Here is a 14,544-nt window from a genome sequence, read left to right on the forward strand (position 1 = left end):
TGTTGGTGGTCGTCTCGGCGTAGAATTTGTCGTCTTTTATATGCATTACATAGGGTGTTCCTAAAATGTTTACCTTTCGATTCCTTCGTTCGACGAACGAAAGATTTCTGCAGTCATGATACAGGGCCCGATGCACAGTCTTCGATGTCATGTATTTTTCATCAGGTTTCGACAGCGAATGAACTTAACGAATAAGACGAATCCATGTACGGTCAGTGGAATAGGCTGAGAAAGTTTCGTCAAACAATTTAGGAACACCCTTTGTGTGTACGTGGCTACAGGAACACATATACATATATGCACAGAGAAGGAACAGCCAATCGGAAGACGACAGCACTACGCGGGGTATCGTGTACTGCTGGCTAACGTCTTGCAAAAGCCACCTCTTAGACGGATACTGTCTTTTGAAGAAAGAGTGTAGGTCGTATTCAATTTAGTCAACGTGCACCGTGATCCAAAATGGTGCCTAAATATCTTAGCCTTTTGTTCCTGGTTTTCGTTACCGTCTTAGCCGAGGACAAAGATGTGCAGGAGCTCACCGACGAAAACTTCAGCAGCACATTAGAGCGTCAGGAGTACACGCTTGTTATGTTTTACGCACCATGGTAAGAAACTTCTTTCATATGGTAATTATAGATTTCCAAAATCGTCGATATATTCGTCTTTCTATTATTGTTTCATTAACAGTACGATTACTGAGATAAGGGAGGAAACGAAATTATATTTAAAGTTCCGGTTTCGATAACGATATGTGCCGGCTCGCGACACGTTAGCTAACGGAGACACGTTTCATTTTTTTTTAAATAAAAATGCTTGGGCTATTAATCGCTGTTCTTTCTTAATTCCTATAGAAGGTGCAGTAACTGGCAATTTTATGTCACTTCCAGGTGTGGTCATTGCAAGCGATTGAAGCCAGAATATGAAAAAGCTGCCAAGTTGCTCTTAGGCAGTGATCAACCAATCACTCTTGCCAAGGTAGACTGTACCGAAAGTGGAAAAGAAACTTGTAACAAATATTCTGTAAATGGCTATCCAACATTGAAAATCTTCTTCAAAGGAGACGTTGTTAGCGATTACAATGGACCCAGGGAAGCAGCGGGTATTGCTAAATACATGAAAGTATGTGCAATATGTTATAATATAAAAATTAAATAAACATCGTGTGTACCTGTATTTTTGATGTTCTAGGTGCAAGTTGGTCCAGCATCCAAAGAACTGACCTCTGACAGCTGTTTGAAATCATTCTTGGATTCCGATGAAGTGGGTGTTGTAGGTTTCTTTGAAAAGGATGATTCACCTTTGGCAACATCCTTCCAGACTGTTGCTAAAAAATTAAAAGAAAAAATCAGATTTGCTCACACATCCGCGAAATCACTTTTGGAGAAAGAAGGGCATAAGTAAATAATTTCTTTTTTAAAAGTATCCTGCAAAGTTCAATCGTACACGAATCTTACTATATTTTAATTTCAGGAATGCTATCGTACTGTACCGACCGAAAATATTACAAAACAAATTCGAATCCGACTCCGTGAAACTCGAGGATGGAAATTCGGCCAGTGACGTGCAGGAATTCATCGACAAAAATTAGTATGTTTTAAGAACACCGTGTCTGTAGATTTCCGAATGACAAATAGTTATTATAATTGAACATTTAATTCTTTCTTTTAGCTTCGGCATCGCTGGTGTTCGTACGCGAGAAAATTCTGGAGATTTCAAAAATCCACTGATCGTCGCGTACTACGCCGTGGATTACGCAAAAAATCCTAAAGGCACGAATTATTGGCGCAACAGAATTATCAAGGTCGCCAAAGACTTCCCTAACTTCAATTTCGCGATTTCTTCCAAAGATGACTTCCAACACGAATTGAACGATTTCGGGATCGATTTCGTTTCGGGCGGCAAGCCAGTTATTTTAGCAAAGAATGCCAATAATCAGAAATTCGTAATGAAAAGTGAATTTACAATTGACGCGTTCGAAGCATTCCTGAAGGATCTAGAAGAAGATGTTTTGGAACCATACATGAAGTCAGAGCCAATCCCCGAAGATAACGCTGGAAATGTTAAAGTCGCGGTGGCTCAAAACTTCGACGAAGTTGTCACAAATAACAACAAAGATACATTGGTCGAATTTTATGCACCTTGGTGCGGTCACTGCAAAAAATTATCACCTGTCTTCGATGAATTAGGTGACAAACTTGCTAACGAGGATGTCGAGATCGTCAAGTTCGATGCCACTGCTAACGATGTTCCCGCGCCTTACGAAGTCAAAGGATTCCCAACGCTGTTCTGGGCACCTAAAGATTCAAAGGACAAGCCTGTTAAATACGAGGGTGGTCGACAGCTCGATGACTTTATTAAATACATTGCCAAGCACGCAACTAACGAGCTTAAAGGATTCGATCGTAAAGGCAAACCCGCGAAGCCGAAGAACGATGAATTATAAATTTCTTTCGTAAAAATATAAGTGATATATTACATTTTTTATATAATGTCTCGTCAGCAAAACGTGGAATGAAATTTTCCTTGTGGGACTTGCAAATGTGACAAGAGTGGCATACGATTAATTAAATGTAAGAGCTAATCATTTTTCTAGTTCCAGAGACAGGTTTGAGTGAAAGGGAAAGAACTTCCGGTAACGCGTGCTGCACTTATTTTACAAAGTATTTGAATGCGAAGTGAAATGTAATTAGTATAGTATTGTCTACATATATTAGGTAACATTATGATATCGCGTAAAACTATGCAGAACTGATTTAGAATTATTGTGGCAATGTTTTCCAGTTCGATGAACTACGTCTAAGAAACAATTTTCCATTCCATTTTTCGCATTTCACTATGCTACGTTGAAGTTACTATATTAAATATTTGTTTATACGAAAAATAAAAATTGTATGCATTGCAACCAACAATATTAATTGTTAAAAATAATTATACTTTTAAAACTTCCCAGTATATGGAATTTTTTAGGAACTAAGAAAATTTTGTTCAATAAAATTTGTAAATAAAAATTTTCAGTATGCCTGAATTATGTTTTGTACGCATATGTGCGATCAAAAATTCCATTTGAATTCGTATCGGCGATATGAAAAATAAAAAATTATAACGTTAAGCGAATGATTTGATGAATGTTGGTATCATGAATTTTTTTTTGTCTATCTACCATCTGAATTCTTATATTCGAATTTTGCGCACAGTGAACCATCCCGATAGTAGCAATTTACAAATATTGATAAGTTTTATTGTTAATTACAATTTATTATTATAGCAATCGTGGATTAAATACCTTCTTACATATAAAAGCTAATTAATTAATAGACTGATTTTGTTAAAACTCAAAAACCTCACTTGAATTCATTTCCCTGACAATCATAAAAAATAATTTTCACTTCTGTATCACTGAAGGAATACTATGTACGAATTATTTTAAGTTCACGCTCTCGTAACTTCTTATATTAGTTAGCTGCACGACTAATTACAACGTCGTCGTAAGATTAAATAATTGTATAGGACTGCGGAGACAGAAGACATTTCCTTTCTTTTCTCTTGTGTATATAACAGTACTTTTTACGCTCCAAATCAAAACGACACGATACACTCGCTACATATATTGCTCGCGACAATTATCATAAGAAAAGGAGAGAAAACTATTCGTACTTTTATTGCTCTTTTTTTACAAGAGACAAAATGCTAGAAAGAAAATCATACAAGAAATTCGTCGAGGCATTATTTCGTCTATTCCAAGAACGATGAAAATTTATATACAATCTATAATCCCATATGGACCAGCACGAATGCTCAAAACAATAAAAACATTTCATTTATCGCTTACCTTTTTCTATCGTACATAAGAATAAACTGAACGGACACTACATTTTTCACTTCTATTTAACTTGCAGAAAAGCTCTGTTCTTTTTTTTTATGACAACCAAGGTGATTTAAGAAAAAAATCATAATTTTGTTATAAAAATTGCAGTAGAGTCTTTTGTACAAATTTTGTAACGGGATTAGTTTCGTCTGAAATCGCGATTGCATTTATTGCAGCGTTAGAGATATGGTCCATAAAGGATTAACCCATACAGTCACAATTAACAGTATATTCCTTCAGAAATTATTATAAAAGAACACTTGTAAACTCTGCGACGACCGTCGAATTTAAACGATGAATGTTTTCAAATCTCAGGACTGTTCTGCTAGTCATTTGTTCATTAACCCTTTGACGATCAATTTTCAAAATGCGAAAAGCATTTCTTATTCGAAGATTATAAAAAATTTCCACTAAACTTTGTGCTCCAAAGAGTTAATCAACCATTTCGTTAATTATTAGCAAACAAAATTTCTGGTTGCTGCAAAAATTTGACTGCAACTTCACAGAGTTCCGGTTAAAAGCGTAATTCAACAGCAGTTATGCTAATTGTAAAAAAAAGTTTGTTGAACACAATTCCACAGTCATTCATTGAATCAATGGCCAAGACTGCATTGCAGCCGTTAATTCAATAGTTCTTGCAAGAAACAACTACCTTATAGATTAGTTTTAATAGAAGACGAGTAAGTTCAAGAGTTTAGAATAGTATGTCTACAATTTAACGAGAAAAAAAAAGAAAAAAACTACGAGGGAGGAAAGCACAGGATGATTCAATAGGCTCGATAATCATTTTTTACACGATAACCTTGGAACTCGTAAATTAATCAACGATTCTGAAGAACAAACATTACTTTTGATCGAAATAATTTTGAAAAGAATCACTACGAAAATTAATGGTCCGTGAAATTCGTTCGCTCAAAATTAAAAGAGCCGCCTACAAATATTCTGCAAATACATTAATCGTATTGAATGAATTTGAAAAATATTGCGTAATAAAACTTAAATCAGGGCATTATTTGTTTGCATGGTTGGGTACAAGGGATGTGTTGTCGAAATATATAAATATAATATAGCCGCTGTTATAATCCGTAATGTTAGTGTCATCGTATTACAATAATAAAAATAATTAATAATAATAATTAATAATAATTATAATAATAATACATTTAGCCTAGTTGGTATTCTTATAGATCAAAGTGATCCGCTGGTCTACTTACGCATTTTTTATAATTATAATATAATGTTTGTTACTTTTTTTGTTTAAGAAATATCGATAATGCGATGGTTCAATAAAATAGCGACGCAATATTTGGAATTTTTTAACGTTTTGCTTTAAATTCTTACATTGCTTTCTATGACTTTGCATTGCATATTACGTTTCTACTCTCCCCCGTTCTCCCTTTATACTTTGTTACGAATTCCCCCAACTCTGTCGTTCATTTCTTCCACATATTTTTTTTATTACCAAAAATAAACAGCCACTACGATAAAAAAAAAAAAAAAAGATGTAGAATGCATACAATAGTAATGAAATACTAATAATAATAGTAACAATTACTACAATGATATAGATAATTATGTACCGTAAATGTAAATAGTTGGTATGACAATTGTTTAATTGTTTAAACTCGAAGCACAATTCTTTACCATTAAAAAATACAATCAAGTAGTCATTACAATATACATTATGGTTTCTCATATATAGCACATATACTTGTATTGAATTTAGTCAACGTTTTAAGTCTCCAGTTTCATCAACGACAGTTCTTTATATTGCGGGCATGTTTCGTGGTTGCTTTTCTTTTTTTTTTTTTAATATATATATATATATATATACATATATGCGTGTGTATATATATACATATATATATATATATATATATATAGATTTGTTTTATTGTGTAAAATAAAGATAAGTTGTTGTTATATTATGGTTTCCGCTGGGGGCCTCCTGCATAACAACTAGCTTCATTGCAGCTAGCTCCGCAATTCCATTATTTAGCCCGCTATCGGGCTTACTTGGCATTTTACTTAAAGAAGCCAACATCTTCCCTTCTTCTTCTTTTTTACCTAAAAATTTGGACAATTGTTAGAACAGGATCGCATCGATATAAACTTGGTGTAAGAAACGTATGGCAAACAACACCTACTTGTAGCGCAGCGCGGGTGGCCGTTTCAAATACTTCCCTAATACCTTCCTTACTTTTAGCAGAACATTCAAGATAAGCGAAAGCGTTGATTTTCTCGGCCATGGCTCTACCTTCTTCTGGTTTTACCGGTTCCTGTTTCATCTTGCTTAGCTCCTTGATAGTATTAGGATCATTGCGCAAGTCTTTTTTGTTTCCGACAAGGATAATGGGCACATTTGGGCAAAAGTGCTTCACCTCTGGTGTCCACTTCTCGGGAATGTTCTCCAGGGAATCGGGACTATCGATGGAGAAACACATTAGGATTACGTCTGTGTCAGGATACGACAGTGGACGCAACCTATCATAATCTTCTTGTCCAGCTGTGTCCCAAAGAGCGAGTTCCACCTGTTGTATAGAGCATGTTTTTTGGGGAAGTTTTACATAAACGTTTGTGAATAAGAAACCAAAGAATCAAGTAGAAGAAGTAATTTTTCTAAAAACGCACCTGTTTCCCGTCGACTTCGATATCCGCGACATAGTTTTCAAATACTGTGGGTACGTACACTTCAGGAAACTGGTCTTTGCTGAAGACTATGAGTAAGCATGTTTTACCACAAGCACCATCACCCACGATAACCAATTTCTTCCTAATGGCTGCCATGAATTCTAAAATGATAACAATTATACATTCATTTACTATTACTCCAGTACAATTTTGTACCATTAAATTATATAATTTTATGCACTTAACTCTGACTTTTAAAAAATATCCATTAACACAAAAGCAAGAAATACACAAATGTTACACATTAGTGACGATTTTTTGCTTAGACAATTTATAAATTTTTAGAAATTGTTATGCCAATTATGTAGAATATATATAAATTTTTATAATATTGTCCTAATAACTTACCTATGTACGAATAATATTATAATTCTTTACAACATATGTAGTCACAGTATATTCCACTTATGCAATTTCAATGAGTACTTCTCATACTATATACTTTCGCCAAAAAGGGTCAGTATGTACAGAGTGTACACCTAACTTTCTTATATTCGTGTAAAATAGGAAAAATGTGCATTTATAATTTCTAATGCTTTTATCCTATATACGCATATACATATACATATGTGTCTATATGCATAAGTTTTTAGATTGCAAATACTAACGAGGAAATGATATTCTATATATTAAAATTTTCTAAGCTGCACTTTTACATAGTGCAGATGTAACGAGTATCTTAAAAACTATTGAAATTCTAATGATAATGAATCTAAATCGACAAAAGTAATATCGTCTGGGAAACACCACCAAAAATTATTTCAACTAAGAGCATGCAGCAAGTGAGCACATAGTACACATAAGGTAATCACAACTTAATAGGAAACACAAGAAGTGCTGAAAAAATGGAATTAATGTCACCGTTAAAGGAAGTTACTTCTCCTGCACCCTGATGAGGCAGAAACTGGTTAAAAGCAATTTTAAATAGATAGATCCGAGAGCATAAGAGATACAAAAGAAAGAATGAAAGAGACTGAGAAAAAGCATTCTTCAGGATAGAGTTAGGAAGAAGTCAGGGTAATCTTTTGAAATTGTTCACATTAGATTTGCTTTCTGACAATGCTATAAACAACGACTCGGATTCAAACCTCGTAGGGTATAAAATTTTTTCCCCTAAAAGTACTGTAGTCACTTATTTTTTAATAAAGTATTATACTAAATTGGAATTAGCATTACACGTGTGTATAATAGCATACACTCCCTAAAGCCCTCTTTTACTTAAATTTAGATTACTAAAAGTTGTGTCTAATTTGATTACTGCCAGCTACTGATATAGTGGGTATTGTAGGTAATATTTCCTTCTTTCTATGTCTGATGTCTACTTTAGTACTATTTAGAAAGCGACCTACGAGGGCTGAAGATTTAAAGGATAGTGACTGGGTCGTACCTGATCCAGGGTACCCCGTATCGTCTGGACCGAGGCATCGGCCCGCATTGCATCCCATGTTTTTAGTTCTTTCAGCTTCTCTGTTTTAAGTGGACATTTTATATGTTAGAACGGATAGGAGGCTGCGAGATAATTGTATGTACCACGCAGTATCATAAATGTAAATATATATGCATATATCTTGTTTTTGTCATAGCTACGTACTTAAACATCTGTAAAAGTATTAAATACAATCTATGATGATTCAATGTATGATGCCTTTGAATTTTGATTCTTAACTCTTTCCTTCCGATATGTGAAAATGTGTATACTACAAGGCTTTGCAAATCTCTCAAAGACTAAATATAATGTGAGTTTAATGTTGTCATAATCAATGACCTTGTGTACACATTTATATCAAAGTCGACACAATTTTTATTCGCATAAGGTAGGGCCTTTGTATTAATAATCCTAGATAAAAGACTATGCATTTTCACTGTTATTTAAGTAATTTAACATCAGATCACATACTACATGAAATCTTTATAGTTACATGTCGAAACACGCATGTAAGACTATACCTTATGCCTTAGAGCAAAATAACAATGTCTCCAAAGAACATGCATGAACATATAAGATCAATATTTCCTTGTATTAAACATGCACTAGTAAGAAGTGTGTAAAACCCATTAAACATTATTTTCGGGAAGCATAAATTAAATGCAGTAGGCAGTACATTCACATTGTACAGAAATAAGATGCTTTATAAAGTTTTATAATTATCGAATACTTATTAACAAACAATCACACTTATAATCAAATATGTCTATATCCACAAAAATATAAAATGTTATAAGTTGGCATTGCAAATGCCAAAATGCACACATAGTTTTGAAGTGCACTTTTCGTACTTTCGGGTATTTGTTACACGTATTTTACATAAATTATAGTTGTTAATAACTAAGGAAACACAGTAATTACTTCTAGCTCAAAAAGTTCCGATAAATATAAGCACAAATGACTTGTTCCTCAGAAATTATTCTTAAAGATTATTGTTCCGTGTAATGGAAATTAAAAGAAGCGCTTAGTAATATTTCGCATGGAAAGCAAGGATCTTAGCAATGAATAATGTCTAGTATGCAAAAGCAATGCAAACGAACAGAAGACCATACGTGTCGATTAAGTAAGAAGGGTTACATATTATTAATGTTATGGCAACTTGTACAAACATTAGACTGCGCATGGTTGATGAATACAAAAACTATTTGCCACAGATAAGTTCCTTAAACTTTTGTTCACCTAAGCGCATAAACTTTTGTAAACAGTATGTACTTCGTAAATCTGTTCTAAATATACAAAGGTCGATCGTTCATGGAGAATCGACGTTTGATTGGCATTTCTATTACAGCGGAACGAAAATTCCGATGAAATCATCACAAAAGGCGAAGAAACGAAAGCAGGAGCAACAGAGTGTACACGGAATACTGGTCGGAATGGACAGAAATGCGACTCCTACCGTGTCAAAGAACGTACCGACCTTTTGTTTATCGTAGATCCGAGACGTAGTTGACGGGATGGAAAACGACGACGACGACGACGATAACGGCGAAGACGATAGTACAGAGGGATATCACGACGGATCCGTAACACAGATCTTTACTCAAGTTTCCAAAGGAGAGAACCGGAGATCTTTTTGCCGAATTTTGCACAGCCGGAAGTGCATTGCCGCGTAACGGGGTAAGAGGGGGGAAGACGGCCCCAGAGGGGAGGATGGGGGCGCTGGGGGTGCGACAGGATAGCGACGCAGGGGTCTAGAGCCTGGGAGACGATTTACTTACTGAACTAAAACCCAGGTCGTCGTATCGGAAGGCTCATACGAGCATTTCCAAACCAGCGATCGAATTCAGCCGCGAGTAGACAGCGCGTGGCTTCTTGTATGCTAAACTAAACAGTCGTCGTTCGAAGATGCCGTGGATTCGTAACGCATGGCACTCCCTCGGCCCTCTCTCTATCATGGGAGGAGGAGAGGTTTTTTTTTCCCTCCTTGACACACACAGTGTTCTTGGTCGCGGCGTTAACAAACCGATCACGCGGCACGCTTAGAACACCCGGGCACACAGCACAGCACACCCTCGCACCACTCCAACCAGTATTACTTAAGAAATAATTGCGTATTTACCTGAAATGTTAAGCGACAGAAAGTCAAGAAAATGGCTGCCCTCGATGGCCACACCTCAATCTGTTGAGTGTGCGGCAATCGAGTAGTGGGGGAACACTATATTCAGGAGCGTATCGATGCCTCCGAGTTCCACCCGCCTATTTCTTAGAACTCCTTTTGGGTTCTTTGAATCTTTTGTGTCAATTTCACGGTCTGATATTTATCCTATCAACCAGATAATACGCAATAAGTAGCAAAGAGTAGAGGATTTATAAGATAAACCGAACATTGGAAAATATTGTTTTATCTACGATAAAATATGATTATCAGGATTGAAGTAGCAATATTGAAGAAAAAAAATTGATAACATTTATCGCAGTTAATACACAACTGTGCGAAGGTCACGGTACAAAATTGAAAGATGTAGTATCAATTAAATAACTCGTGACATTTTACACGTACTATCGAGTTTTCTTCGAACATTGCCAATTTTCTGACAGTTATAGTCTATTGTGACAATATTTGCAAGACGTCAATAGAAGCAACATGTATTCTGTTCGTTTTGGTTTCTCGTTGCAAGTCTTCGAATACTATCCATTCAAACAAGTGAAATAACGATGGATATGTTGTGGTAACACAGTTATTTAAATTAAATTGACAGTGTCTAAATTTGTTTGATTAAAGAAAATACAAACATGATTACATATTGTCTACCATAATATGATTTTACTTTCAATGAAAAATTACTTTGCGTGTGCACCGGTGAACGGTACGTTCCTGGGCGGAACTCCGAAACCGGCGAATCATGCGCCACCCGCGCACGTCCCGAACCTGTGGAGGGACTTTGCGCACGCATCATGTTTCTCGGATGTATTTGTGGGTGGATGACGGAAAGGGTTGGAAAATATGTAAATAATGCTACATCGCGGTTTCGTTGATCAGCGCCCCTGGTACATAACATGTAAAAGTCACGATACTGATCGTATGATCATGAACGAACGAAACTTTCCATGCATCGTTCGTTTGTATGATTAAAAAAAAAAAGATGAATACTTTTTTATGACTATTACGTCTTTGATAAAATAAACGTTATCTTTTTTGAGAGACAAACACGTTGAACCATATACATATATCGTACATGTATATATGCGATAGATATAATGTATATTTCCTCTATTGATCAGTATAGTTAACAAACGTTATTGCACGAACAATGCAAATGCGTCTGAAAAATTAAATTTAGCCGACGCAAAGAAAAAAATATACCTTTTGCATCATAAATTCGTTCAAGTTGTTCTTTTATGTATGTATGGTTTATGAGTAATTCGATGGTTTTATCGGAATTCAGAAGCAGACATTTGTTATGGTATAGCAAAGAAAGACTAATCGACGGTATTGCTCATCTGTTGAATCCAACAGTGTATGGCTTTTATAGCTACTTGTAAATACGTGTTCACGCACACACGCCGAAAACAAATTAGAGCACGAAACATAAAAATGTCCCGTGTGTTTACACACAGGCTTTGTAACGTGCCAAATAAGAATGATGTCACTGTATGACGCACGCAGAATTGGCGTCGCGTGCTACCATCAGTTTAAAAGGATATGCCTGAGCGTGAGATTCGAATTTTTTAATGTCCTTGTTTCGTTTGTTTCAATAGGGCGTGAATTTAAATATTTTCTCAAAATATTTCGGAAAAAAACCATATAAAAAAGTACAGAAAAGTTCCAATTAAAAAAAAAACGAACCGATCGATTTCTTGTATACCAGGAACGTTTTTTTTTTACATATGCGCATATGTTATTAAAGATCTACAATTTCACGAAGCTTTAAATGTGTTTTGATTTTCATAATTAATGTAAAATTAGAAAATATGCACATATTATGGAAGGAATAGGATAAAAAACTATTTATCCTTTAATTTCTTGATTTTCAATATATGATGTTTTATCCATACATACAATTACTGCTAAAATAAGTAAGGATATATATTATTACACTGTACAAATCAGTAATAATTAAAATAGACTCAAAGAGATATGTTGTACAACATAAGAATTATAGCAATTAACATGCGTTCGGATATTCATCCTGTTAACAAAATATTCATCATATCGTGATATTTATCTAGTTTTTGCATACCAAATACTGTAAACACAGGTTCAAAAAAACAAGTTGTTATGTTTATTCAGTAAGTAAGTTATAGGAAAGTTTCTATGTTATATATGTATGAATATTACTTTAACACCATGGTAATGTAAGTTAATTTGAGACATAATTTTTTCTTAGCATATTAAAAAATGACAAACATTGTCCTGTGACTATTCTATGTTTCAATTAAATTTAGTTGTTTCCATTTTCGCAGGATCTTTATAATAATTCACGATCACAATCCTCTTAGTTCTGTTGCGGTGGTTCAGGATCATTTTGATTTCCTCCCATTTGCTGTCTTAAGGATTGAACTACTTCGGGGTTAGCATTTTGAATCTGTTGCGATAATCGCAGGCCGCTAAAAATTTATTAAACAACAATGTACTTGTACGAACTACCATACAGAGCATTGCACAATTTAAAAATGTAAAAATTTGCGATCCAACGAGCGCGAACAAATTTTATCACGTATTTTCAATTTATTTTTACACAAAGAATCTCCTCTGTTTTGGCAGTACTACAAAGTACGTTCAATCTTAAATATAATGGAAAAAATAATTCTTATAAACAATACTTACGTTTCTAGAAGTACTTCCCGCCCTACATCGTCATTCACAAGAGTACTCATTATGCTTTGCATAACTGGATTGAACAATATTTGACTTGCCATATTCACGAGAGCGGGAGTGTTCAAAACTGCACTGAGGTCCATACCTGGAAATACGCCTAACCCCGTCGTGTCCTGCTGCGCTAATTTTTCTATTGACACTTGCAAATTATTTTTATAACTTTCATTATCAGGCTCCATCTCCAAAGCCTTCTCGTAGCTTTCTTTAGCTTCTTTATGCCTTTCCAAACTGGAGTATGCTAAACCCAATCGTCCATATGCTTTACAATAAGAGGGATCGATAGATAATGTAGTTTGGCAATCCTTAATTGCTTGTTCATGATTGCCAATTTTGCTGTATGCTGCTGCACGATTGCAATAAAATACCGCATTGCGACCATCTAATTCGATTGCTCTAAATAAATAACATCACATTGTCAAAAATTATATTCAGAAAAATATATTTGCATGCTCTCTACACTTAAATATAAGTTATATACTTTGTGTAATTGGCAATCGCTTCATGGTGTTTTCCAGCCTTCATAAGAGTATTTCCATCATTTTTTAATCTTTCGGCTGTAGCTTTTGCTTCGGGTGTAGCTTCGGGTATAGCTTCGGGTGTAGTTTCTGAAGATGTTTGAGGTCTTGCAGTTTCCAGAAAAGATGAATATACTTGGTATAAATTAAAATTTGCTGGTGTATCGGATGCTTGTACATTATAAGCACTCCCTAAACACTGTATTGCCACTTCGAGACTCTCCATAGAGTCTACTGTAATGTCACCACTCTCTAATTGTTGAGTTAAAAACTGAACAATTGCAGCTATCAGCCCCTTGACAGCCATCACTGCCTCGAAGGAACCGTTAAGTCTAAAACAAAAATATTACACTACGTACTATTTTATATTTAGTTATGAACCATAACGTTGATATAGAATATAGAACTTCGGAATAGAAGATTTTCCAATACGTGTCATAACCTCAAAGTAGTCTCTTGTGTACGAATAATATTTTTGACGACCAAGCGCTTTGGTTCAAGTAAATGAACAACTACTGTTTAAACAACGTCATTTGAAATAACACTGTCAATATCTTCTTAACGAATAATCAAATATTTATTATGCTAATTCATCGTGCGTTAACATAACCAATAAAACATGCCGGATGAAATAATAAGCGATCAGATTTCATTAGTTATACTTTGATAGTTTCACGTTAATAAGTATATTTTGTCTACCTCGATTGTATCAAATACGTTAAATTATATTAACAATTACGAATATTATTCGTGACTAGCAAAAGACAGAAAAAAGTGTCCAATTCGACAGAACGATGCACTGACAACCACCACTTCGGCCATCAACTTCGTACTGTTTCCAATGCTTTACGAGATAAAAACACATTTGTGTTTAAATGTACCTTAAAACTCAGTGCAGTGTAGCACAGCAACAACGAGTAACTTCAATGTATTTCAATGGTTTCCACTTCGTGAAAAGCCAAGTCTTAGTGCTTCGTTTAACCTTGGTTAAATATCTGTTCCAGAGTTGTTTGCTATCACGGGATTTAGTAACTCGTAATTGTTCGCGGTTATTTTATTATGCCATCTGTTCACTCCTCGAATCTACTTTACACAAAACGAACGAATTAAAGTCCAGTCGTCCTGTCAGAATTGCGCTGGCGCAATTCAACCGATACGGAACCTGCTT

General features: G+C 35.0%; 3 protein-coding genes across 10 annotated transcripts; 1 reads left to right on the top strand and 2 right to left on the bottom strand.

Annotated features, from left to right (window-relative positions):
- The first annotated feature begins 270 nt into the window (after positions 1-270).
- Erp60 (disulfide-isomerase A3) lies at positions 271-3,025 on the top strand. The gene is made up of 5 exons (XM_076779932.1): positions 271-605; positions 888-1,119; positions 1,189-1,397; positions 1,471-1,587; positions 1,669-3,025. Exons 1-5 carry the CDS (start codon positions 460-462, stop codon positions 2,441-2,443), a joined length of 1,479 nt encoding a protein of 492 aa, XP_076636047.1. The 5' UTR covers positions 271-459; the 3' UTR covers positions 2,444-3,025.
- Positions 3,026-5,105: 2,080 nt separating this feature from the next.
- Positions 5,106-10,255, bottom strand: Rho1 (ras-like GTP-binding protein Rho1). 6 transcript variants are annotated; one of them, XM_076779939.1, is made up of 5 exons: positions 10,102-10,166; positions 7,944-8,023; positions 6,497-6,657; positions 6,013-6,396; positions 5,106-5,932 (listed from the first exon to the last, which is right to left on the bottom strand). In XM_076779939.1, exons 2-5 carry the CDS (start codon positions 7,999-8,001, stop codon positions 5,894-5,896), a joined length of 642 nt encoding a protein of 213 aa, XP_076636054.1. In that variant the 5' UTR covers positions 8,002-8,023; positions 10,102-10,166; the 3' UTR covers positions 5,106-5,893. The 6 variants fall into 6 exon arrangements, with proteins under 6 accessions (XP_076636054.1, XP_076636055.1, XP_076636056.1 ...); XM_076779940.1 differs by lacking the exon at positions 10,102-10,166 and adding an exon at positions 9,761-10,095; XM_076779941.1 differs by lacking the exon at positions 10,102-10,166 and adding an exon at positions 9,460-9,712.
- A 1,987-nt stretch (positions 10,256-12,242) lies between these two features.
- Positions 12,243-14,534, bottom strand: LOC143349059 (small glutamine-rich tetratricopeptide repeat-containing protein alpha). 3 transcript variants are annotated; one of them, XM_076779936.1, is made up of 4 exons: positions 14,258-14,534; positions 13,340-13,708; positions 12,811-13,254; positions 12,243-12,590 (listed from the first exon to the last, which is right to left on the bottom strand). In XM_076779936.1, exons 2-4 carry the CDS (start codon positions 13,681-13,683, stop codon positions 12,479-12,481), a joined length of 900 nt encoding a protein of 299 aa, XP_076636051.1. In that variant the 5' UTR covers positions 13,684-13,708; positions 14,258-14,534; the 3' UTR covers positions 12,243-12,478. The 3 variants fall into 3 exon arrangements, with proteins under 3 accessions (XP_076636051.1, XP_076636050.1, XP_076636052.1); XM_076779935.1 differs by lacking the exon at positions 14,258-14,534 and adding an exon at positions 14,076-14,207; XM_076779937.1 differs by lacking the exon at positions 14,258-14,534 and adding an exon at positions 13,819-13,991.
- Between the last annotated feature and the right edge of the window lie 10 nt (positions 14,535-14,544).

Source organism: Colletes latitarsis, chromosome 12 (assembly GCF_051014445.1).
Source record: "Colletes latitarsis isolate SP2378_abdomen chromosome 12, iyColLati1, whole genome shotgun sequence".
NCBI classification, from domain to species: Eukaryota; Metazoa; Arthropoda; class Insecta; order Hymenoptera; family Colletidae; genus Colletes; species Colletes latitarsis.